The 26,394-nt window shown below is 46.8% G+C and overlaps 1 protein-coding gene across 1 annotated transcript in view; it reads left to right on the top strand.

The window, feature by feature from the left end:
• Positions 1–26,394, top strand: part of LOC146175958 (uncharacterized) — a 128,769-nt gene that overhangs the window by 61,724 nt on the left and 40,651 nt on the right. Inside the window, exon 3 of the mRNA XM_084581225.1 lies at positions 17,903–17,961. Within this exon, the coding sequence (XP_084437351.1) occupies positions 17,903–17,961 (59 nt within the window). The remainder of the gene's footprint in view (positions 1–17,902; positions 17,962–26,394) is intronic.

The following is a 26,394-nucleotide window of genomic DNA, read 5'->3' as shown; positions in this document are numbered from 1 at the left end:
AAATTAATAACAAGGTGTCTGCACTGGCATATCCGTGCACTCATTCGACCGAACGGCCAGACCTGCATGCGGCCCGCTAATTTCGATGCTTAAATCATTTCGAGGAATGGTTACAGGTTCGCATCTTCCTCTGTACGAAAAAAAAAGTTCATTGTTACTGATATTTACGCAAACATCTCCCATATATGCATTTCCATCATGCATTGATGATTACATCGATGTTTTTTATAGTATATATCGCAAGGAAACCGAATCCTAGATGCACACACATCCAATTTTGCAGTGCACTTAATCGTATTCGATCTGTGGAGTGGCTGTCGGGCATCCATGAGGCTATAGACGAGATGACGTAACAGAGGACATGGCCGAGCGAAATATTTTTTGCCATCTTATTGCTTGAACCGCCTCTATTTATGGAAGCGTTAGTTCGATACCTGGAAGCCGGGACCATTATTAAGGGTGTCGCGAATGGCAGACAGGTGGTTTTGCATCGTTGCATCCCTCCCATGGTGTAATTATTGGGTTGGCTTAACCGTTAGCTGACGAAGGCATAGTTCTATCATATGTTGGAGAGCATCAGGCGAAGATTAGCTGAAACCTTTCAACGGATAGGTAACGTACACAATCCACACCTGAAGGGGAGAGCACTGATACACTGATACACTGATATATATTCAATTTGAAATATGCACTTACATAGGCTAACAGCGCAAACAACTTAAGGGAAACGCAGAAGAGGAAGACCCAACGAGCGCTGACTTTCAGCAATGTCTATTTTGATAAGCACACATTCGCATATACCGCCTCCACACGTGCCACAGACACCTGACTTCTGCCCTACGCGATACACACGCTCCTGCGCACTTAAGAAAGTCAGCATACGTTTGACATCTGGAGTTAATGTTTTGTTAGCAGCAGGTACGTTTTGCTTACTCGCTGTTCTTGTAGTCTAGCTATCTCAGCTGCGTCTATTATATCGCGCACCAGCTGTTGACCAAGTTTTTCAAGCACTTCGCAAAATTTATGTTCTGTGGCAAAAGCTTTTTGATGGGCAGTCTCTCATATATATTCCGATATGTCTGCACTTTTAATCTATCCCAGTTGAAAAAAACTACAGAACTGTGTAAGAAATACGACAAAATATCCTGTAGTTCTGTCGTAACCATCAGATTTTTCTGTAGTTCTGTAGTAATTTTGTGTACTTCTGTAGTTTTTCTGTAGTATATTTCTGTTGTCCGTAGTTTTGTTGCACTTTTCTGTTGTAACTACAGAAATTTCTGATGTTACTACAGAATGTTCTGTTGTCGCAACAGGTTTCCCGTCAAAAACCGCACAGAAATTCTGTCGTAACATCAGAAAATTTTCTGTAATTTTAAAACGTCGTTGAAAAAGTACAACTACAGGAAAGAGTCTTGCATGACTCAGATAGCTCCCAAAATTAGGTTGGACTTATAAACAGAAATAAGCCCTGCCTCACGCGCTGTCCGAAGTTTCATGTAACAACCGAACGATAAGAGAACGAGCTGCGCACCTATACAAACGATCGGACGTATTCCGAACGTGTGCTTGTATGTATGCAACTGGTTTCTATACCACCGCCATTCGAAACGAAAGAGACTATGCCTCTGGGTGCGTACGTGCTGCAGACGCCCAGGCAGCTTGATACCTCCCCTGCACGAGACTCCGTCGGCAAACAGAATCAGCGCCGTTCAAACACGGTCCCCCGCGGCAAATTGCTCCGGGTGGCTGGAAGAAGAGTACACTCGTTCAAGCCACCCCTCATCATCCTTCTTGCAGGCGGCGCGCGCTGTGTGAGATCTAGACGTAGCACATACAGCGGCTGGCGGCAGCTGCCATATGCCGCGCGGGCTCACGCACGCCGTACCGCCATTGGTCTCGCGGCGATGGCCCGACGACCCATAGCGACCACGACGGGGCGGATCTCCGCTGCCCCTCCGCCGCTGGTCGGTCGGTAATTGCATTGCGCCGATTCCTTCAGATCACGATTTCGTAAGTCTCCCCCATCCGCCGACTCCGGCGGGTGAGCTCTATGCCCGCGAGGCGCGCGGCGAAGTATAAAGAGGGCGAACGGGCACACCGGGCACGTATCCAAGCCGAGCTCCTACGTTAAACTCTAAGAAAAAAGTCAACACAAACTACGGAGTCTAAACGTCGAATTCTGTCTTTTTGCTTCCAGGGAGCGAAGATAAAAGAAGACTCCAGCGGCAGAAAAAAAAAGAATGATGCTGTGCGATGTGTTGTTGCCGTGTTTAGCAGCTCTCATGAGCGAGTCCGAGCGCAATATATAAATACACAGAGTGTGCCAAAATAGCTCCTTCTAGGTGTTCATATGTTTCTGTGCAGCGTTCGGTAAAACTACCGGTGTAACCGGTCTAGACGTGCGCCGCCTATTACGGCAGAACTAACAGTGTATTAGTCTTAGTTCCTGCGACCGCGTATGTAGCTCGTCACGGATACGGTATATACCGTATATACACACACACACGCACGCGGTGGTGTTTCATTCTGGCGATCTATGGCTGAACACCTGGCGACCGACACAGGGGGCGGGCGTGATTCTCCTTCCTCTCGTTCTCAATCTATCCACATCCTTGCTTCCTTTCTTCTTCGACCAGGAAGGAGAGGTTCGGTTGCTCGAACTCAGCTTGGATCGATCGACAGCACCTGCTGCCCCCAGCTTCACGGTCTCGTCACCGGGTCGTGCCCAATGCACACTGTATAACCTCCGAACGCTCTTCATCGCATTGATGCATGATGAGCGCCGACAAAGGCAGCCTCTGCATGCCAACGCTTTTCAGCGCGAGGATGGTGTCAGTGGATCTTTCATCGTTCAACGCCGCCGCCGTCTGAGTTGCATTATGTCGTAGTTAGAACTTCCTCGATGATACCATCTCGTCAATCACATATTATCGCGGTGTATCGGAGAGTGAGGTGGCTTCCAAGAATCGGCTATGTATACGGCGGCGTTGGCGTAACCTTGATTTGTCGAGATGGGTGCTCCGTGGTCATTTATTCCACGTGTTATGCGTAGTTTGTAAATGCATCTAATCATCATTCCTCATGTAATTTATGCAGTGCGTTTAGCCCTAAACACGTCTTTTCAATAAGAAACAATTAATCACGTTTGGGCTCTTTGTTCCTAAGGTCATAAGCACTAAGACGATTCGGCAGGCATGATCTTCTTACAGTGCTGATATGAAGATTCCATGTATGCAATATAATTTTTGCTCTTAACTAATATTATTTCACGCTCATCTGTTGTTATGCGATGAAGGGGGTCTAGTTGAGCAACCGCTCACACGTACTTATAATCCAGAGGGCTGCAGAAACTCTGCATGCTTTGATTTTGAGGCGAAAGTCTTTCTTGGCTCATCATGACTGGTGTCGACAGAAATGTTCGTACCAAATGTTCGCACGAACTGGCACCTAAAGAAAAAAGTTAAGCAGGTTTAATCACGGTAAAGCAAGGCTAGCCTCGCAGCCCGTTACGTTTTGGTGTTTCAGTAGCTCGTGCCATCTCCTGCCTCTCCTATATTTTCTCTAGCAGTTCTTTTCGTTTGCCTACATATCCAGGTAGCTAGATCATAATACAGGACAGCGCTTAAGTCTCCTTAAGAGCAGAAACGGCGAATTCCACACTACAGGGTTGTTTTCATACACTGCATTGTCATTGTCATCGCTACTGTAGGTAATCATCATCATCGTTGTAAACTAAACACCGCCATTGTCATCGCCACTACCACCGTTATCACTAATTGCATCGTCATTGTCACCGCTCTCCTTATTCTTACACTAGACAAGGATAATTAATATCTGTTTCCCACGAGCCTGGCGTGGGTTTGTGTGCACGGCTGGGGATCGGCGGAGACAGACTTTTGTCTTATAGCCACATTTTGTCCTTCGGCACTTTGAAGGTCAAACGTGAGTCGTCGTTGACCTTGGCCAAGGGTGGCACAGTGAAGTTTTCGCTTCAAAATCGCCTCTACCGCGAATCGAAATCACTATCCCTCCGATTCCCAGCCGAGGGCGTAAACCACTATTCCACGTCGAGCTCGTGAGAAACAGACCGTAATTCTCCTTGGCTAGCATGAGGATGATAGTAGCGATGAGAATGACGATGCTGTTAGTGGTAATGATGGCAGTAGCGATGAGAATCATGGTGCATTTAGTTGATAATTATTACAGCAGCGATAGTGATGATGATGATGACGATAAGAGGTGACAGTGACGATGCAGTCCGTGTAAACAGCCCATGTAAAGTAGCTTTTGCCATTTCTGATCTCAAGCAGACTTCAACGCAGTCTTGCATTTTTTTTCTTCTGAGAGCCAGATATAACTACGTAAACGACTGTCTAAAATGGGAATAGCCTTCTTCTCAAACTTGCAGTATGTCCGATCCAAAAGGTGGGGAGCTCACCTCTTGTCAATAAGACATGCACACGTGGGCTCTATAGCCATAGTGATATGTTGTTCGGTGTGAGAAATCTTCGAGATTTCTTGCCATCCATGTAACTAACCCATGCATAGTTTCGGAGTTGAAAGAAAATTTACATCATTTTTGCACTCTCCGAATGGCTTTGTAAGGTTCATACGTGCGTTGTTTCGCCGGCCTAAGCGACGCCGTTTTGCGTACCACAGCAATAGTTTCTCGTCTCTCCCACTCTCCGATCTAGCGACTCTCCTCCCCTTGCCTACGCTGTCATCATTGTTGTTTCCGCGCCGCGCCGTAGAGAGCTCGCAGCTGCCGCTAGTAAGAGCATAGGCGGAGGCCGTGTGCCTTGCAACGCCCTGTGCACGGCGTATGCATGCGCAGCCGCGAGAGGGCGAGCCAGGCCAGTTCAAGGCGAAAGCGTGACTCTGTGTGGCGTGCGGCCTTACGCGCGATCGTGGAAGCGCGCGCACGCACAAAATCACGAGCTGATATTGCATAATTATTCAGCAAGCTTCCCCTCGAAGCGAGGTAAGACAAACTTTCCAGCACTGACAGTGCAGCACTGCGCTCTCCAAGGGGGAGGGTGGTACACTTTGTTGCGACTTCGTTCATCATAGTGAATAATACTTCGACTTGGGCTAGACAGCGAGATATTCTTATGCTGAATGTCGCTACAAGAACAAAGAGCAAACGGACGGGACACGTGAAAAGTTGCCAGGACGTATCTTTTCTCCGTCATGGCTATGCCGATGATCACTACACCGGGTACAAATTGTGTTAGGGATTCAGTAGCTTTTCTCCTGACAATTGTAATTTGCATTGGACAGACTGCCTTCCTTAAAGTAGAAAGAAGATACAGAACGGACGCAAAGGTTATCTGGTTTGGTTTGGTTTGGTTTATGGGGTTTGACGTCCCAAAGTGACTCAGGCTATGAGAGACGCCGTAGTGGATGACTCCGGAAATTTCGTCCCCTGGGGTTCTTTTAACGAGCACTGACATCCCACAGCCCACGGGTGCCTTACTTTTAGCCTGAGTTGAAAAGCGGCCGACGCGGCTAGGATTTGACCTTGCATCCTTGGCCACAGTAGTCGAACGTCCTAACCCCTGCAGCATCGCGGCGGGTCGGAAACGTTGACGTGAACGGCAAATAATAAAGTGAAGCAAAGCAGGGAGGTAAGCGGGAAATCAAAGCCGGTCATTCAATTAGCAATGGACGCCACTCGACAGGCAATAATAATGATAGCGCCTCATGTTACTTCACCAGAGTAAAATACAGTGGCAAATTTTATATGGAGGAACCTCTGTGCTCAACAAGCAAACCATGCAAATGAAGTAAACGGTGTCAGAATCTATATATTTAAGTGTGGGAACCGAAGGGCCACCGATGCCACGGAAAGTGTATAGTTGACAAATAATGTGTGTGTGTGTGTGTGTGTGTGTGTGTGTGTGTGTGTGTGTGTGTGTGTGTGTGTGTGTGTGTGTGTGTGTGTGTGTGTGTGTGTGTGTGTGTGTGTGTGTGTGTGTGTGTGTGTGTGTGTGTGTGTGTGTGTGTGTGTGTGTGTGTGTGTGTGTGTGTGTGTGTGTGTGTGTGTGTGTGTGTGTGTGTGTGTGTGTGTGTGTGTGTGTGTGTGTGTGTGTGTGTGTGTGTGTGTGTGTGTGTGTGTGTGTGTGTGTGTGTGTGTGTGTGTGTGTGTGTGTGTGTGTGTGTGTGTGTGTGTGTGTGTGTGTGTGTGTGTGTGTGTGTGTGTGTGTGTGTGTGTGTGAGCGAGTGAGTGATGGCCGACGGGAAGTAGTATAATGTAATCACGTTCTGTCCGAGGGGTAATTGATTACAATACAAATAGAAGAAAACCAAGCCACATACTGTCGGTAAGATACGAAACCACGACCTTCACGTGGCCTTGGCTGTGATACAGTATGTACCACGCCCCATCGACGGATGAGATTGGCGTTGGGTCCACACTCTCGAAGATAGGTATACACGCAACATGAATACCTGCGTAGGTATATAATATCATAGCCGTCACCAGTTGGTCGATGGAGCACTGGACGCGAAATTTGGAGATCGTGGGTTCCGACTCCTTCGGTGGTGTTTCGTCGACTTTCTAGTTAGATTTCGCTCAGCCATTACTGCTTACAGTTGCAATATGGAACAACACACACAAACAAAAAAACAAATAATTGTCCCTTATGCTTTGCATGGTGTCGGTGCCATGTTGGCTCGCTTTGTAGCTGTCTCTCAGCGAGGCCATTATTCCCAATATCTGGCTGTGTGCGAGTTGTTGTGTGGCTTTTCTTTCAGTCAAGTGTTTGTGGTCAGGTGGCCTATGTCACTCGCGCGAAAGTGTCCCTTTATCAGGGTGCTTTCATGAAAGGGGGGCAGCTACACCTCTCCCGTTCCTTCCTTTTCTAGTTAAAGTGGAAACTCGCAAAAACAAAAACAAAGGAAAACAAAAACCCAGAAGGCTCATTAGGGTGGACGCTTCACACAAGAATAATGATAGTGATCAATAGAACAAAGCTGTTATTATAGTCAACAGTCAGATACTATACGCGGCCGGTTGCTCGTCGGTGGTCTTCACTGCAATGGTGAACGGAGCTTAGGCAGAGCCATGTGCAGTGCATAATATAACAAAATTTTGAACGCCACCCAGGAAAGAGTGAAACGCCAAAGCGCCGCAATATTTGTAGTGTATGCAGATACCAGAGACATAAACGCCAAATAAAGTTATTGGCACATACAGCACAAGTTTCAATGAGGTGAGCAAGGCTGGCACGTTTACGTCACAAACTGAGAGGATACGGAGATGTTATATTTTTCAGTGGCCAGAAAAAGTTGTCGTATAAAGCGTGGTGGTGCTGTAGCCGCTCATTCTGGTAGCCCAGACAAGAACAGTTTTTGTCGGAAGTTACCAGGCCACAAAGGACTTGCTATTCAGTCGCCTAATAGAGTTCTTAATGTTCCGTAAAGGCAAAAAAAGAGTCTTAATATATAGGAAAGAGGGCTCCCCATGCAGGGTCTTCAGAACTTAAAAGCTTCTATAAACGCTCCATTTCAAAAGCAAACTGCACAGCGCGGTTACTTTTGGCAATTACGGTACATATAAAACACACTAGTATTCTTTATTAAAAGCTATAAGGATGCTGTTTTCCTTGTCCCTCCTTCCAAGCGGGCTCTAGGCGAGGAGTTGTTTGAAAGAAGAGCTTCTCCACTCTATATGACACCGGCCTGCTTATGCATGGTGAAAAAAATTTGCAGCACAAAAAAGACCTACCAAAGTGCAAGGAACAATTAAGAAAGGACAGGTGCTACAAAACACATGACCTGTATATAGCTCCTGTCCTGTATCGCTTGTTCTTAACGCTCGTGTCGACGTCTCCTTTGTGCTGCAATTTTTTTTTTTTTCACCGTGGATTGCAACCAATCAGTCTAAACCAAAGTGATTTTGCTTATGCAGTCATCCACTTACTGGTCGAAACGTAGTCGTAGTAATCTAACCTGCATGCCTAACAGAACGAAATGTAAATAGCTCAATAACTCAAGAATGGCCGTCCCATAAAGTATAATTCACTGAAACCTTTGTCGGCTCCCAGCATAATATTTATCTTCAAAAACGCAAACAAAAAACTTGTAGTCATGAAGCTATAGTGTTCCGTCACTTGTACACGTCACCACGTAAAACGCGAGGTGATTCTCAGCGCATACCATTTAGAGGTCGCCGCGCAGTATGACCTTCCTTGGGAAGCGGACACTTTGTGGAAAAACATTTCCAGGCGCTAACACGCATAGCCGGCATAAGAACGCGTGGGAGCCGTCGGCGTACCTTGCGTAAGCGACGGTAAAGGCCCGCCGACTGCGGGAAGAGAAAGCGCAAGCTTCTCGCAGTTGCGAGCACTACAGTGGAGTAGAAACTGCGTGCCCCATGCGTTTAGCGTCTCCGGCTGCTGCTGCTGCTGCAGCTATTGCTTTGCGCCACACTGCAAGGACGCGTTTGCCGCGTCCATCTGGGCGAATGCAGGGGTGTATACGACTGCGATGTCTTGGCAACACTATCCGTCGCTGACTTTTGCGACTGAAACGGTGGAAAAAATGGTGGCTCGAGGGAAGAGAAAAAATAAATGCGGCGTCATGCGTTTCGGAGCGTCTACCAAGGACGACCTCGCAACGAGGCTGAAGAAATTCTGCCTGTATTCGGCGGGAAAAGGTTCGAATTTTTCGGTGCTTCTTGACATCTGTGTGGAGACGTTGAGATTATCCAGCAAAATGAAGTCAGTTTCGATAGCGCAAACAAAGTTTCAAAGTTATTGGCGATGCCAATAAAAACCTTACGTTGAAGGTGTTTTTTTCTTTTTCTTTTTTGCACTCGTGTCTTCAATTCGACTGGTTCCTTGCGGTTAGAAGTTTGTTTTTGATGCTGAAATAATTGCATAGTTCTTTATTACAATAATACACAAATATTGATCAAGTCTTAGGCTTATACCTCCATGCATGCACTATATATAAATAGTCTTCATTAGGGCGTCTAAGGGAATGATCAGAAGATATTCAGTTCGTTTCATTATATCAACACCCCCCTTTGGGGGCATTCCATACGGGCATGTTCCGTATGCCAGAGAGGGTAAATATTACAATCCATCATATTTTCCAGGAAGTAACATCACATTTCCTTGCATTTTGCCCCATAAAAGGAAAGATACCCCATTGAGTGAGGTTGGCGAAACGGAAAAAAAAAAAAAAGAAAGAAGCAATAATGCATTGATTAATATGGAACGTCAGTTCGTAACTGTAAGTGTATGGGACCGACCTCATGAGTAGGGTCCGTATTCTGAGTTTGCGGATCGTTATCGACAGTGTCGCTATCTCCCCGACATCGAGTCATACGATTCGTAGAAACACCTAAACCGGATCTCACTATGACTTCCGATTGTGGCGTTTCCACCAATAAGATGATTCGAGGTCACACCTTTTGTAGGCTTTCAATAGATTTCCTGAACAAATGTTTAATCGTTACGGTTGGAACCTAGTTCGCTAACATCGCTTTTCAGCATCACTCGGACGCACGACTTCGTAATTTCGGCCTATAGTGAAACACCAGCGCCGTTCTACCCCCCGGAGGAATTAGCTTAGACAGTTATCTGTGTAAAAAGAGGTCACCAGGGGCACAAACGGTGTTTAGCGGAGTGGTTACGACTGCCCTTCTTTTTTGCCTACTCAGTGAGGCTCACTGGTTCTAACTGGTCTCCTTATATTCCGCCTACCGTCTCTTTCTGCCACTTTCTATATTTTTTTTTTCTCCTATACAGCTGCAAGCTTTCTCTCCTCTTCGCTCACTCAGTCGGTCACTTCGTGACGTTGAGTCGTGAGCAATGGCGCCGTTCTCACGGCTACCGTATGCAACCCAAAACGAAGCTATAAAAAACAAGAACAAGTAAAATGGAGGGAAAGAGGAAAATAGATGAAGGAAAGAAGGGAAGCGCCCTGCAGACCCCTCCTGTACAGTAGAAGCCAAGTCAGTTGCACGACTGGAGATTAACGACCGCCGTTTTACATTTCAAGCACTCCCGGGTCTCGTAGCATACCCGACTTGAATTTGGCACACACCCAGGGCAGTTGACGGGAAGAGCAATTTCATGAGGTCGGCTAGGAAGTAGATCGCATTTCGCCGCCATGAAAGAGGACTATCAAAACACGGTGAGCGATGGGCGTTGGTATTGGAGGCAACAAAGGAAAGCACTGCAGCTCTGTCTTGCAGGAAACGGTTATACCAAGGATATTCTGGTGCCAAAGAATCCAAGCAAATTACACCTAGCAAGCGTTTTTAGGCGAATTAACTTTCAGTGTTACGTGGACGAAGAACTTACAGCGCAAAACTATCGGCGAAATTTGAACAGGGAACAACTAAAAACTTCTAGCATGTAACTAACAAGTATATTCGCAACAAATAACAACGAGTTAACTTTCAAGAAGAAACTGCCGTTTTTCTTTGTATACCAAGAACTATGTTAAAAAGGACGTAACACAATGACGCACGATGGAAGTCTCTCCAAAAGCAGTTTAAAGAGAATTTGTCAAAGATGATCTTGAGGTTCCTAGTTAGGAAATGCAAGAAAACACTATCAGCATATAAACTATCAGAGAGAATCAATTAAATAATTACAAAATGGCACGGAGGAACCACATCCAAAAGTAGTAAAATATTTCCAGCGAGCACCTAAAATGGAACTAATAAATATGCCACCCAAAGTTCTCGAAAAACAGCTGCCAAGAAGCTTTCAGAAGACAACATACATAAAAAGTGATACGTTCGAAGCAGCAACTGAAAAAAGGATGAGTCTTGTCAAAGAGAAATCATTCAGCAAGTTAGTTGGATTGGTTGGAAGCCGCACGCATTTTTTTTGCAGCAGCATTTTGTTATATTTCAAGTCTCTCTCTTATATTACGTCACAAAAGCTGCACAAGGAACCAATGCTTCATATAATACCGTATTTCTGTCTGTTGTTTTTTTCGAGGCCCAAAAGCTGTGCTAATTTCCTGAGAAGGCGTTTCCATTCTTATAATTTCAATAAATGCATTGCACGCACCCTTGAGAAGAGCTTCGCGTACATAGAAAATGCGCTGCTTTAGATGTTGAGAAGTTTTCTATCGGCAATGACATCATCGCACCGATAGAACAAAATTCAACAACAGAACAAGCAGAAATGGCAAGTAACAGAAAAGTAGCTATACGACTTTTCACTTCCACCCTCTCTCTCTTTCTTTCTCTCTCTCTACACCTGTAACCACGCGGCAAGGCCTCAAAGGATCGAGCGATACCGATGTCGCGACGTTCCCGAACGGTGTGTATTATTGGTCACGGGAAACTACAAAGGAGACAAGCTTTTTTCTTTGCTGTTGTTTTCGGAGTAGAACATCCTAGCAGTTCTTTTTTCTTTTTTTGTACGGCTGCAACTGTTCCTCCCCTTCTCGCAGCTTTCTTTCTGACCAAAGAGCGCAACGCATACATCCGCGTTCTGAACACCTCCCCTCCGCTGGCCAATACCCGTCATCAAGTTTTCACCGAAGGGGAGCTTTTGCCGCAGTAACATCTCGGCGACAAGACCGGTACGGACCTTGGGTAGGCGGATTGGCTGCGAGGAACGTTATGGAGGCCCCGCGACTATAAAGCGAAGAAAGGAGGGAGGTGGGATCGCGCCATGTTAGGAAGCCCTCTAATCCAACTCGCGGTCGCCACACACAAAGAAAACGAAGCCGAGACACTATCCCGAGCTCTATGCACTGCTTTCACACCAGACATTAGGCATCTCTCTACTTTTGCTCGTACCGCGGTCTGTCTTCGGGAAAAAAGAAACACAAGGGGAGTTACTGCGAGTCATCTTCAGCTGGAAACAAATTCGAAAACCACGGGGTTCGATTGGAACAGGGGCGAATATGAGCCGCAGGCGCGGTAAAGACAGGTTGTATAACAGGCGACGCGACGTTCCGGATTTCTTTCTATTCTCGTGTGCTTTCCTTTTCGAATATGTGAAAGGCGTACAAAATGGCGCCTTTGTAATACGCCCCCGGTGGACAAGAGGAGCATGGGGGACCCTAGTTAAAATGGCGCGACCATAAATCCGGCTCCATGTATTCGCTCGTAGTGTTTCGCCCTTGCTGCCTTGAGGGTTTGGTTCAGGTTCAGGAGGTGGCCCCGTAGAGAAGCGGCTGTTTGCCTGAAACGACGAGGAACCGCGAGACACGACGTCACCGCCGCGGAGCGGAGACGACGGCGGCGCCACGGAGCCACGGCGTCGTCTACGCCGCCAGGCAGCGGCATCGTCTGTTCTTGGTGATTCCTGCTGTCGCCGATGTCCCTGCCGGCCGCCGCCGCAGTTGTTTCGTAACCTTCAATCAGCGGGTCCCTGTGTTTGCGCGCGCGGCCGACTTGCCCTCCCACTGACTGTAAGCGCGGATTGGAAGCATAAATAAGTAAAATACACGATGTGCACGGAGGCCACGGAGAAAGGGGATCTTTAAAGCGCGCGAAACTCGACGAACTGAGTGTTTCTTGTTTCCGAGCTGTCTCTTTCATTCTGCACGGTGCATTCTTTGTTCTTTGCCGCCTGTTTTTTTCTTTTTTTTTTTATTCAGGCAGATACCGGATTCAAAACAGGGACTAAACATAAATATAGCTGTGCTCCTGTTAGGGCAAGTAAGCCGTGGCGTCCATGCTCGAATGCTCGCACGCATATGTACTTAGGATAAAACGCGGTTTGTTTTACATCCAGCACCCCCCCCCCCCCCCCCGCTCCCTTACACTCGCGTGCGTCACTGCCGTCTCTCTCTCTCTCTCTCTCTCTCTCTCTCTCTCTTTTTGTCTAAGTGTTTCTTGTTTTTGACGCAGGGCGGCGCCACGGAGCGTGCGGAGCGCGAGCAATCCGTTTTTCGAATCAATGCCTGTCGACAGCGTACGTCTGCTCAGTGGGGCACGCGAGCATTCACTCTACGTCCCCGCCGAGCGTGAAGACGAAACGACAGACTGAGCTGCTTGTTTTATTTCTAGCACTTGCAGAGTTCTTCACCGCATTGAAAGACTCTAGTGCTAAGTTGAGCGTTAGGAGTCTGCCGTCTTTCCTCGTTAAACAGCGGACGAGTTTTTCGCGTGAGCTTTTGCTCGCGTGTTGGACCTGTTCCATAATACACAAGCTTACCACCCACATATAGTTCCTCTATATTACAACGCAGCTTGTAATTGCAGTGTAACGTTTCAGTACAGGTGGTATAAGTCAGATAACCAGAGTGCTTGATTATTTTAAAGCGTCCCTCCTATCTCATACGGTAGCTCCTTTTATTATTATTATTATTATTATTATTATTATTATTATTATTATTATTATTATTATTATTATTATTATTATTGTTGTAATTATTATTGCAATTATTATTTAGTTTCAAAACTATATTTTTCAGGCGTTTCCGCTTAGCGGTGATGGATGAGCTTCTGCTGCTTCCGTTCGCAGGAAACGCTTATGGGAAGAAAAAGGAATGCTTTGCGCAACACTTGGCAAACAAGTAAGACGATAACACAAAAAGATGCCCACAAGCACGTCTCTGCGATTTTACGGCTTTAGGCTTAGCCAACGAGGAAGAGAAAAAGAAGGTGGAAGTCATGTCCCATCATATTTATGACCAATTACTTTGGCAATTTTGTTTCACGTTTATGCACGTTACGTCTTTCCGGGCATATGAAACCGTATGGGACGAAGGCTATTACAAGTCAAGTACGCGGATTTCCAGCTTTTTATTTATGTTTTGCTTTTGCTTTCAAAGGGTAAAAGAGGGCCTGAATGTTTTCCTTTTGAAGCGAGCGTCAACAGGAAAGAATTCGCCATTCGGTCGACGCCTGTTAATACTAATGTCGCTAAAGACACCCATATGGTGCATCTTTTCGACGACACCAGTGCAAAGATACTACGCTTCAGATGCACACATTTAAAACGCCAGTAGTTGGTAGGTACGCCGCGATATTCAGATGCTTGAGAACATTTTCACCTGTTCGGGTACCCCGATACTATATTCTCCTCAGAGTTCTATAGAAGACGAAAAGAAAGGGATATTTTCGTTCTATCTGTTGTTGATGAGCAGGTGTAACCATTATCTACATTGCAGATACATTAACGAAGATTTGAGAGAGGCTTATAGCTGGTGGTATCGGCGCACTCAAGGATATCGTATAGGTCCGGTTCCTGCACTTCTTACTAATGGGAGTACGACGGACCATGTCCGGAAGTTTGCGTTTCGACGATGGAACGTCGCCTTCTCTTAGCAAACGGCCATCATTACTCCCGAAAAAAGGAAAAATCGCTTAGAACGTACGATTGACCTGCCGGTCGCAAACTGCAGTCCCATGCGAGCCACGTTATAGCTATATTTGAGTCGCGCCTTTATTCTTGTCTGAATGTATTTCGCGTTCACTACCATCGTATCATCATCATCATCAGCCTGATTATACCCACTGCAGGGCGAAGGCCTCTCCTATATTTCTCCACTTAGCCCGGTTCTGTGCTAGCTGCATCCACTTGACCCCTGCGAACTTCTTAATCTCATCCGCCCACCTAACTTTCTGCCGCCCCCTGCTACGCTTTCCTTCCCTTGGAATCCAGTTTGTTACCCTCAGCGACCATCGGTTATCCTCTCTTCGCACTACATGTCCTGCCCATGTCCATTTCTTCTTAGTTTCCACTAGAATGTTGGTAACTTGAGTTATTTCTCTGACCCACTCTGCACGTTTTCTATCTCTTAATGTTACCCCTACCATTTTTCGTTCCATAGCCCTCTGGGTTGTCCCCAACTTAAGTAGAACTCTCTTGGTTAGCCTCCACGTTTCCGCCCCATAGGTGAGTACAGGCAAGATGCAACTGTTGTATACTTTCCTCTTGAGCGACACCGGTAAGCTGCTAGTCATAACCTGCGAGTGCTTGCCAAATGCGCTCCATCCCAATCTTATTCTTCTTGTTATTTCCCATCGTATACCAGTGCATTTATGGTAGAGAGAGCGTACGAAGACTGAGACTAACCAGTAGGAAGAATCAGGCTGTGGTGCGAGTCGTCAATATTCGTGGTGGCGGCGTCGGAGGAGCAGCGTTATTTAATTAGGCGCCTACCGCCCCAGGGCACATGCGGGTACCTCGGAGTACTTGGTGGCGATGGCATGGGCATGAAGTAAAGAAGGAAGATGATAGAGATAGGCGTGCAAAAAGAGGGGGGGGGGGGGGGGGGAGGATTTGTACACGAGGCAAAAAACAACAACAAAAAAGGTAGCTAGGTAACGCTAGGAGAGCCTACATTGCCCTGCGGAGTTCCGGCTGTGGCGACCTCGCAAGGGGGCTGACCCGGCCTGAGGGCTACCACTGTACCTGGACCACAATCATTGCCGTGTTCGCCGCCGCCGCTGTCCGGTGGCATGCGATCGACCGGCGCCATGAGAATACATAGCCCGGTTGTGTACTTGTTTGTAAGGATACACTCGGATACGCGGGAACGGCCTATACGTGTGGAGAAGATATCTGTGGACTCCCGCGATATGGTGGCACGGATGTGAGGTGGAGTGAGTCGAGTATTGGAGATTTTATAAAAGTCTTTACACACTGCGAGTGAAGAGATTCTTTTTGAAGTTCTTTTTTTCACTCAACTCTTGGTGATGGCGAGAAGTTAATGTATAGTGCCTTTTTTCTTTTTTTTTTTTGTTTCCTTTCAATATCGATAGCATACTGTGCAGTGGTGTGGCTTTCGGAAGTGGTTATGCACCACTGGTGGAAAAAACGATGGCAAAAAGAAAAAAGCCGAGAACAAGGGGAGGATTCAGATCGCGAAACATTTATGGGGTTGTTCTGGCACCAACACCCTCCCCCCACCCCCTTCCCCCCTGGCTACGCCCTGACATATCCGATGGCTTTCCTGTATACAAGCGTAGAGGCGATGCTTACGATTCATGCCAGGAGGTATAGCAATGCACTTATATATTGGTGTGTGTGTGCGTGTTGTGTGTGTGTCTTTAAAAGGCTGCCTTGCCTAAAGTTTATCTTATCTTATCCAAACTTGCCCTGGAAAGTGTTCGTGTAGCGCTGTTGACATCCTCCGCTGCAGAATTATCAACACCTCGTACTGGCACTCGTTCGGCTTTAACTTGTGACTTTATATAGATACTTATTAATGGCGCCCCAGGAAGAGAGAGGAACAGATGAACGGAAAAGGTATAGCGACCGTACTTTTGGGAAAGAGAGCGAAGGGATAAGAAGGAAGGAGAGATAATGAAATGCGTTCTGGCACGTGAAAACTACTGGCTCCAATGAGGAAAAGAAAATGGCCAGCGAATACAGGTAGACAACGTTATTCATACAGTTGGGAAAACGGCAGCGGCAGACGCCTTACCAGGTTTTAGACACGCGGAATGACTGAACACTTAGCCCAAGTGGCCATTTGGGGTTCTGCGGCTTTAAAACATGGAGCAAAAAAGGATGAGCCCTGTGCTGAGGGCTCAGTGCATCTAGGGCAGGTTTCTTACTGTCTAAATGAAGGATTACATCATCACCACCATCATCATTATCGATCTACACCACAGAGTACACAAGCGTGGAAGCTTAAGCCAATCGCAAGTGAACGGAAAGGCGAAGGAGAAATTTTCCGCATGTGTAGGCGAATGCGATACACTGGGGAATGTATGCCTGTGAATCGTGAGGAATAGCAACCGCTACTTGCGGTGCGTTCACAAAACTTGTGTTGAAGCTTGTTTATTTTGTTGCTGTGCCGTGATATTTCTAAATAAAAATAAAATTGTTTTATTTAGCTTTTTAAAAAAAAGCTGAGGAGGAATCGAACTGTATACTTTTGGTATCGGGCAGTGATGACGTACTCGGCGGTGTGAAATGCTTGCGTGGCGACACGTGCATCAAGATCTCTCTTATGCAAACCTAGGCTGAAGACAGATGTTGCTTGCGACAATTAAACAATGTGACAACATTGCCGGACGAGTGAAATTCAGGAAGGCTACCGGGCGCGTTTTTCTTGATTTCGCCGCGTGCGTTTTCCTTGCGTCCGCCGTGCCAGTTGTACGGAGGAGAAATCGGTATGGGAAAGGGCTCTTCTATAAGGAGAGTGACCCCGCGTTTTTATTCCTGGGCGCTGAATGGAGATTGCCGCGTAGCTGCTTTTTATTCCTTCTTCCACATCACTGCAGTGCATACCGCTACGTTTCGCTTCGTTATTTTCGCAAAGGTGTTCGCGATCGAAGAGTGTCGCCCCGCCCACCGTGGCCCGGCCTCGCCTTTTGAACGATTCGGTTGTGGGCGTTGCTTTGCGGTCGGCAGGAATTGTGGGGCGTATTATCGTATGCTGCTCGATATCCTTTTTTTATTTTTGTCCAAGATTTGCTCATGCTACGCGCAATGCAAACACTGGTCTGCATCGTTGTTGAACGTCTCGACTGGTTGGTAAAATTACATGACAAAATTAAAAAGAAAAAGTAAGCTGAGGGAGTGCACTGACTTTCTACAAGTGTATGGTTCCGGCTCCATTTGGAGGCTTGAGATGAAGAAAGGCGGCAGTTTGACCGATTAGGCGCAGGTGGTCCATACAGGTGCAATTAATGTGGGTACCGTCTTTTCCCAACCGCTCAGACTGGGCAACCCTGGTTGCTCCTTCCTTGAAAACACTAGATTTCATATCAGCAAGTGTTCCAAACTGCTGCAGTGAGAAGTAAGGAAGAAGGAAGCGAATTATGGAGAAAACGCAAGTTTGGGACGTTTCACTTAATGTTAAAAAGCAACAAAACCACTGTCAGAGTACTACGTGTACTGAGTACAACTGGCAACTATTGGCCTGTTACAGTGCTATATGCTCTTGAAATGCGAAGAAGCGTCAGCGATTATTTAACATTTAAGTTGATCAGTTGCACGTTCTCGTTTCGTTTCAGTATTCCGGAAACACGACGTTCTGCCTGAGGTTCCCCTCATGCATTTCGGATTCTCTAAGGTAAGTCGAACGTCCTTCGATCACTAATCACTAATGTTCCAACTGATGACAAAGTTTGCTGAATCGCAATAGAGCTGAAGAATGCTGTACGAAATCACCGAACTAAGCTGAGTGAAATGCTGACGTTATGGGTGCGTGAACTTTGCGTCTGCGGCGACCTTTCTCGACAAGTGTTAGCAGTAAAGTTTTCAATCAATCAATCAATCAATCAATCAATCAATCAATCAATCAATCAATCAATCAATCAATCAATAAATCAATCAATCAATCAATCAATCAATCAATCAATCAATCAATCAATCAATCAATCAATCGACAAGTGTTAGTCGTTTCGGTGCACCTTCTATGCGATAGCTGTCGTCACTAAAGTTTTTCTCATCGCTCCATCGAAGGTTTTCATTGTCAGTCATTCATGTAAATATGCTATTTGTCAAAGATATCTGTCTATGATTGCAGTGCTACAAATCAGCACCAGAAGGCAGCACTCTTTTCGAAACATGATTCCTGTGGTTTCACTTCACCAAACGTGAGGCCAAAGATATAGGTTATTTGGCTCACTGTGAGCATCAACTCCGCGATCTGAAAAACAGCGAAGAGACGAATGGGTCGCGAAACTGGTATGCATTAGCGAAACAGCTTTCAATGTGTTTTCCCCTGTCGCCTCAGCAGAAAGGAAGCATATATGCAAGAACTGATGAGGTTACACGTGATCCAAGTTAAAACGGCGCCCGAATGGAACAGTTACGGCAGCTGAAGACCCACTGAAGGTCCCCTTTTTATCGAATTGACTACAGTTGCACATGTTTATTGTCGTGGTTTAAATTCATCGCACCCAAAAACCACATGCCAGACAATAGGCGTGCCCTTTTTCACGCTGCTAGGCACGGACCCTCCACAGCAAGGAGGCATTCAAGTACAGAGTTCAGTGTGGCGTGCAGTAGTCCATCAGGATCGCAGACAAAAATTTTCCTTGCCCGCATATGTGCTTTTACAGACAGATAATACTGCCTGCAACATGCGTGCATACTAGAGACATTGTGCGTCGCACCCATCGACGCTATTAGCCATGTGCCCGTCGTCCTCAACGGCATGCCTTCATGCCAACGAAGCGCTCGTTTGTCTTCTAGAGCGATCAACACTGCTCGTCTTTGCCGTCACTATATAGGTGGCGCCACTATACATAAAAAATCGAGGTGGTGCTCACATCGGGCAGCTGTATGCTTACTCGCTCGAACTTTGGAGGTTTAAAGCGAAGCCGCCTCATCTTTCGTTGTGCATTACCTTATAGATAGATAACACTGTTGGCTTTGATGGCGTGATAGCTGTATCGGCCGTTCATTTTGCTTCTTCGCTGCTGAGTGATGGAAAAGAAGGGGGCGGACGGGGTTGGGGTGAAGGGGCGGGGAGACCGCTGACCGCTGGTGCTTGACCGCAACTAACAGTATGCCCTGAAAATTTGAGCGCCCTTCGGTGTTCAAGTGCACCTAAATTGTGGCCAAATTACGGCTTACAAGCTCGGAGTCTTCGCGCACAGCCCTCTGTGGATCAACTCACAGCCTGTCTGAAAACAAACAAGCAAGTAGGAGGCAAAACCGCGGAGCTCTATAAAAAAAGTAATTCTCTTCAGACATCGATACGGGTTCTTCCCACAGTTTGGACTGAGCGAGCTACCCGGATGGTGCGATGGAGGTCTTCTTTTTGTTTCTTTTCTTTTTTTCCCTTCTGCCAACTCTCTTCATGTTTAGAGTTTGTCTTTCCCCGGCACTCTTCCGCGGCTTGCATCTTCAGCATCTTTGCCCGCAGCCACCATCTACACCGGCCCAGGTAATTCTTATCAGCCGCCCAAAACTTCGTGTAAGGGGCCATGCCAAAACAGAGCTGAGGGTTCTCCGGGGGCGACCTCTGACCTCTGATGGGGTCCCGCGAGCGTTGCTGCTCGCATTAACCTTTGACACGGAGCAGTGGCCCCCTCGTCCGGCACAACATGGCGGGCGGGTGGAGGCCTTCCCCTCCCAGCGCGGCTTACATCTCCCCCTTCTTTGCGATTGGTTTCGGTTTTGCTTTCCTTGCCTTTCGTCCTTTCTTTGCCGCCCGCTTCGTCGCGGCAGTTACGTAGCTCTGTCGTTACGCATTCACGCACAAGTCTCGTCCTATCCCTGTTTGTATTTTTTTCTCACTTCTCATCTGCTGTATCCCATAATGCTTTATTTCTTTCGTCTGCATCGCTTCATATGTGCCTTAGCATCCGTATGTCTCGTCTGCTTTCTCTCTATTATTTCCCCTTTCACGTCGTCTGCGCATGCGCGGACTGGTCTCCGCGAGGCGTGGTTATCGGCGCTGCCCTTGTGCGTGCGTGCGTAACGTACATGTACGCATCGTCTGCACGCCACCAATGGCGCGCAACCAGCTTCGCCATTTTGTTGTGCTGTTCCTTTCTCAGCCTCATCCGGACGCTCGCGTAATTCACGCGAAGAGGAGAAGGAGAAGGCGGCGGCGTTTTTTGATATGCCGCGGCTGCCTGCGTCATTATCTCCGCGTCGTTGATCTCCGCTAATCGTCGCGCGCTGTTCATTACGGCATTAGGCGGTGCTCTGCGCCAACCAAGGTTGCCCGGATGAAAGAGGGTAAAGAGGGCGGGTGCTCCCCACCGCTATAAGCGTAGCAGGATAGAACACGTGAATTACGCTGCATGACAGGGGAGGACCTTGATCTCACTGAGGCACATTTAGTCAGGGTTCAATCACAGTCAGGTGCACCGTTTCCAGAAACCGCGGATGTGGTGGGCATGCCTTCTATTCTGGTTAGGATCAAGGGACCTGCAGGCTGTTGCTTGGAATGGACGAGACGGATGAACCGTCCGTGCTGACGCACTGTGCATGCCACATACGAATATTGTGGTTCTTATATATTCACGACATATGCATATGCATACATACGGTGCACGGGCAGCTTGAAGGACAACGAAAAAACTTGTTCCATTGACACCACCTTCACTCCGCGGTTCAAATTTCATAATTTTGAAATACAGGAAAGATAAGTCGCAGTATCTGTCACTCTTCATATGGGACACCTAAACGAAGCCGCTAGGGGGAAGGAAGTTGGGATAGAAAGTGGAAGGAGAGAGAGATATGCCACGGGGAAGTTAGACAGAGGTGGGCACAACCACTCATGATTCATGAATAATATTGTGGTAAGGGGAACAAGTAGACACAGGTTGACTGCAGCGGGATATGCAGTAATAACTTAAATGAAGTGAAGAGTACAACACGGACTTGAAAGGGACACGAAGCATCTGTGGTATCTTCTTTTATGTATGATGATGGCAGAGGAACCAGAAAGTAGTTGGTACTGAAAAAGAATCGTTGACATTAGAAGGTTGCGTTTTTCATATAGTGATATGATTAGAGGGTGTTTTCAGGTGACGGAGGATTGAAGATTGAGAGTAGTAGTCTTTCTGGAATTTGTTTGGGGCGTTTATGACTCTGACGACATAAACATACGGAGTCGATCCCACTTGTCTAGAGTGCTTATGAGGTGTCTGATGCTCAGCAAATTAGATCAAATCTTAACACTGCTGCTTTGTTGTGGACAGCGAGCTTGTGTCTGTGCGGTTCGCGCCATTTTGCTACTGCGCTCGAAGGCGCGTATTACCAGTAAAATTCAGTACGTGCTTCATAATTTCACTTCATTTCTTCTGCACTGCATGAGTCGAACGCTGCAGACGACAGTAATCGACTCTGTACTCTTCAGTGCTGTACACAACTAGCACATATTTGCAAATAGACGGCTTCGAAATGTCGTCAGTGTAATATTTGTGCTTCGATGGACGCTGACCACTTCTGTAGTAACACAGTTATGAAAGAAGGCACCTGTACCTCGTAAATATGATATCTAGTGAGACTTTGCAAAATGTTGTCTTACTTGAATGGCCCCTAACGTACACCGTTCGCTCCAACCTTCGTAATATCGATTATTTTCATCGGAGTTTTTATTCAGTTACTTAGGTTTTTTAACGCTGTTGACGTCGATGCCATTGCAGGATGGTTACAAGATAGTATACATAAAAATAGATGGAACAAGGAAATGCGAAGAAAGTGGGTTCAGTTTTGAATGTGTTTTTCCCTTCCTACTGGCTTGTCCAAAAGCAACTTCTCGGCGTCATAGGATACGCGTTCTTGATACTGCAAAAAGGTGAAGTATTCCACTTGCAACTGAGAGATCAAGAAGGCTTTGTCGGTACGTTATTATGCGCGGAAAAAATTGTTACCGTCAAATATTGGGCAGTATATATGAAGCGTAGCAAAAGCAAAATTGTGTGCAGCGCTCACAAAGTTCTTGAACGGCATGCAAAATCACATCGAGCATTATTTGCTGCCTCCAGCGGCCGTATTCCCTACCTTATAGTTTTCTCGAACAAAAAGACTTTTGTAGATGCCGATGGACGCGATAAAAAATTGCTAGGGTTTAGCTTTAGTTAAACCCTGTAGGTTGCGTAAGCAAAGCCGACGTAGCTTCTTTTTCTTCTTCTTTCTCTATTTTGTTTCGCTCTTTCTTTTTCTTCTTCTCTCTCTTTTACTTCTTCTTCTTCTTTTGCACCGCTCATGGCGACGGCAGCGCCCCCACTCAGCAGCGGCACCGCTCCATCTACGGCGCATCGTGGCTACCGGCCGCGGCCACGCGACGACTTGAGCTGGGAGCTCAGCGGTAGCCTCTCCTGTTGCCATGGCGACGGCAGCGGCGCTGCTCCATCTAAGGCGTACTGTGGCTACCGGCCGCGGCTACGCGAAGGGGCTGAGACCTGGAGTAGTATTGCTTACGCAATAAAACTCATTTCATTGCCGCCTTTTCTTTCCCTTTTCTCCCTTTGCTCCCCTCTCCGCGTGTAATGTAGCCTACTGGGCATCGCACATTTAACCTGCCTGCCCTTCTGTTCTTGGGATTTTCCCCTCTCGTTTGCAAAGGGCATGGAAAAAACAGCCCTGCTTGAAAAAAAAAAATAATCTGAACCGTTGGAATAACGTTCTATAAAATGAAATCGGCGGGGCTCGCCAATGCAGAAAACATATATGTTCGATTCTATGCGGAGACTGCGCGGGCACTTCAAGTATGATCCATCTGCAGCCGTCAAGGGGTACGAAGTTACACGTATGCCGCGCCGCCAATACCCCGCCCCTCCTGTCGCTTATAACCTACGTCAGAGCAGGAGATCCGACCAATGAGCGCTTCCAGAAGCAGACCAGGATGTGCATCCTGCACGCCTGCAGCGGCGGTACCGTACCAGGATCTTATGGTCACGCTCCCCCCGGCTCGATCTGGCCCAAGAAGGTCGCGATAAGGGGGCTGGCCTCGAGGCGTAGGCATTACGCTGCTATGCAACGAGCCAGCACAAAGACAACGACCGCCGTGGCGTAGCCCATAGCACAGCGACTGCCCTCTTCGATGCGAGCACCGAAGAAATGAAGGAGAAAAATCTCCCCCTGGCCACACCAGGTACAAAGCGTATATACGTCCGTTGATAGAGCCCCGGACAACAAAATGCTGTCCGCTATACACTCGTGCGTGCATGCATAGACTGCTGTGCGGGCTGGAGTAATAGCGCGGCGATGCTATTGGGGAAGGGAAGTGTGGGGGAAGGGCGCTCTGCATCTCGGAAATCTGCTGGCGCACAGCCGCTGTGGAATGCGTGTAAGTGGCCATTCTTGTGGCGAGAGTGAAGTGAACGCTCGATCCGTCTGCGTGGAGCGCTGTGCGGTGATTTGCGGTGCATTGTGGGAAAGATGCCCGGGGACGCGAGCGGTGCGTTCAGAAAATGGGCGCTTTAGTACACTGTATATTGCACGCCGTCCCACTATATCGACAACACCCGAGACATATGCGATTCCTGCCTCATTTACAATGGTTACTACCTCATGTGGTTTATATCTTCATATTTATATCTCCATATCCTTATCTTCTGGTTTTCATTAACTAACTTAAAATTAAAAGAGAAATTGCAAAAAGGAAAAAAAAAAGGAAACTAGAAATACCGCAGAGATCTGCATAGGAGAAATGCGAAATCATGTGTGTTGGCTACTTTTAGTAGCTCCTATAGAGTGTCATGACTCGGTATTTTTGATAGTCATGACTTTGACTTACACAAACCACGGACTCTATGGTTATGCGCATTGGACCTCCGATCTTACTTACTCATGACAAGTGACTATATGAATCATGACTAAACTGTAATGACTCGCATGACATGACCATGAAATGGCATTTATATACCACTTGCCCTATGCATACACATTCATGACTACCAGCCTCATCTTAATGGGACGTCATATCACACGTTACATATTGCTTCCACTTTTTGCTTCCACGTTTTGTGGACACATTCTCGCAAACATAGCCAGATTTAAGAGCATCACCTTGGCTAACAGAATTTGCCCAAAATAACGATCTACTGGTGGTACGAATAATAAGGGTCCGTCTGTTACACGGTTCGCCGTTCCAGCTGACTTGAATTTATTTTATGGTTTCTAGAATGAGATGCGCCCTTAATCCAACATTTTGAAAAAAAATTCACTCCTGGACTTCTTGCAGCTGCCTTCGGTCTTCGCCAAATTATCGGCACGTTATGATGAAGTACGAATAGCTCCGCCCACGCTATGTAATCTCTAAGAGGCCAGTATAATGCTCAGCGCCTTAAGGGGTGCGATGATAACCAAGTAACTTAGCATTATTGCCCAAATATGTTCAGCTTAAAGGGGTGCGACGATAGCCAACTAGCTTAAATTTAAAGCCCAAATATATCCACGTCGCGTGTATTCACTTAGCGTATACATTTCCATCATTTTAGACGCATGCCTGCGCACCTTAATTTCTCGCATTTAAAGCCTCGAAACAACACAGAGCGTAACGCCAAGTTACAAGCACTTCTATCCCCGAATCACTTCAAAAGTGCTAGTAAATGAAGGAATACTCAGTTCCACTTAGTTATCACTGAACGTATCCCAGCATGCAGCAGCGGAAACTGGGCGTCTTTAAGAGTGGATATCACCAGGCAACTTCTTTTCCCACTACATCAGGGCTACGGAAGATTAGATTAGATTGGAAGCTGAAAAAGTTGCCTAATTTCTGATGAAAGCTGCGGACATCCGCTGACGATAGCAGCCGAAACAATCACAAACTCATTTTAATATAAGATGTCCCTCGCAGTTTCTGCAGTACACCAGGTGTAAATACCAGGTGAGGCAGATATGTTCCAATTAACTCCACTATCTGGGCTTGCTCCCACGCTCTTGAAAGTTTGCAAATATGTAGTGAAATTTACGACACTTGCCCCGCAATTGTTTAAAGGATGCCTTTTTTAAGATGAAGAAGAAGAAGAAGAAGAAGAAGGAAAGTAGAGGAAGATGAAGACGAAGAAGAAGAAGAAGAAGAAAAAGAAAAAGAAAAAGAAGAAGAAGAAGAAGAAGAAGAAGAAGAAGAAGAAGAAGAAGAAGAAGAAGAAGAAGAAGAAGAAGAAGAAGGAAAGTAGAGGAAGATGAAGACGAAGAAGAAGAAGAAGTAGAAAAAGAAAAAGAAAAAGAGAAACAAGAAGAAGAAGAAGAAGAAGAAGAAGAAGAAGAAGAAGAAGAAGAAGAAGAAGAAGAAGAAGAAGAAGAAGAAAAAGAAAAAGAAAAAGAAAAAGAAAAATAAAAAGAAAAAGGAAAAGAAGAAGAAGAAGAAGAAGAAGAAGAAGAAGAAGAAGAAGAAGAAGAAGAAGAAGAAGAAGAAGAAGAAGAAGAAGAAGAAAAAAAAGAAAAAGAAAAAGAAAAATAAAAAGAAAAAGGAAAAGAAGAAGAAGAAGAAGAAGAAGAAGAAGAAGAAGAAGAAGAAGAAGAAGAAGAAGAAGAAGAAGAAGAAGAAGAAGAAGAAGAAGAAGAGAAAGAAGAAGAAGAAGAAGAAGAAGAAGAAGAAGGAAAAGTAAGAAAGAAAGAAAGAAAAGCTAGCGATGGTGATGTTTGTGGGCGTAGGTGGCGAGGCATATACCCGGCGCACTGCGGTATTGGCTCCCGGAGTACAAGAAGGCAGCATAGGGCGCGCCGTGCACTGTGCGTACGGGGGCGGCATGGGGGTCTTCGTGCGGACCGGCCGCGCTCCAGGAGGGTGGTGTACCGGCGGCGGCGGCGGGGGCACTCCACTTCTCTTTCCCAGCGGTCGTCATCTCTTATCGCGCGAGAAGTTCGTCACGATCTGGGCAGTTCCCCCGCGAGGCTGCTGCTGCCGCCGTACACTCAGCGTAGGGCTACTCTGCTCCTTTATTCAACCCCCCCCTCCCCCCTCCGTACACACCCTCCCCGCAATCTTCGCTCCAGCTGGGCATGGTGCAGGCGCAAGCCGTCAGGTGTAACTGTCTCGCGGTCTGGAAGCGTGTAAAAGGCCACGCTTGCTTGCTCCGTCCGCCTTCAC

The sequence above is a fragment of the Amblyomma maculatum genome, chromosome 10 (assembly GCF_055883805.1).
Source record: "Amblyomma maculatum isolate TAMU_Amacu chromosome 10, ASM5588380v1, whole genome shotgun sequence".
NCBI classification, from domain to species: domain Eukaryota; kingdom Metazoa; phylum Arthropoda; class Arachnida; order Ixodida; family Ixodidae; genus Amblyomma; species Amblyomma maculatum.
This window is presented reverse-complemented; position numbering and strand designations above follow the sequence as displayed.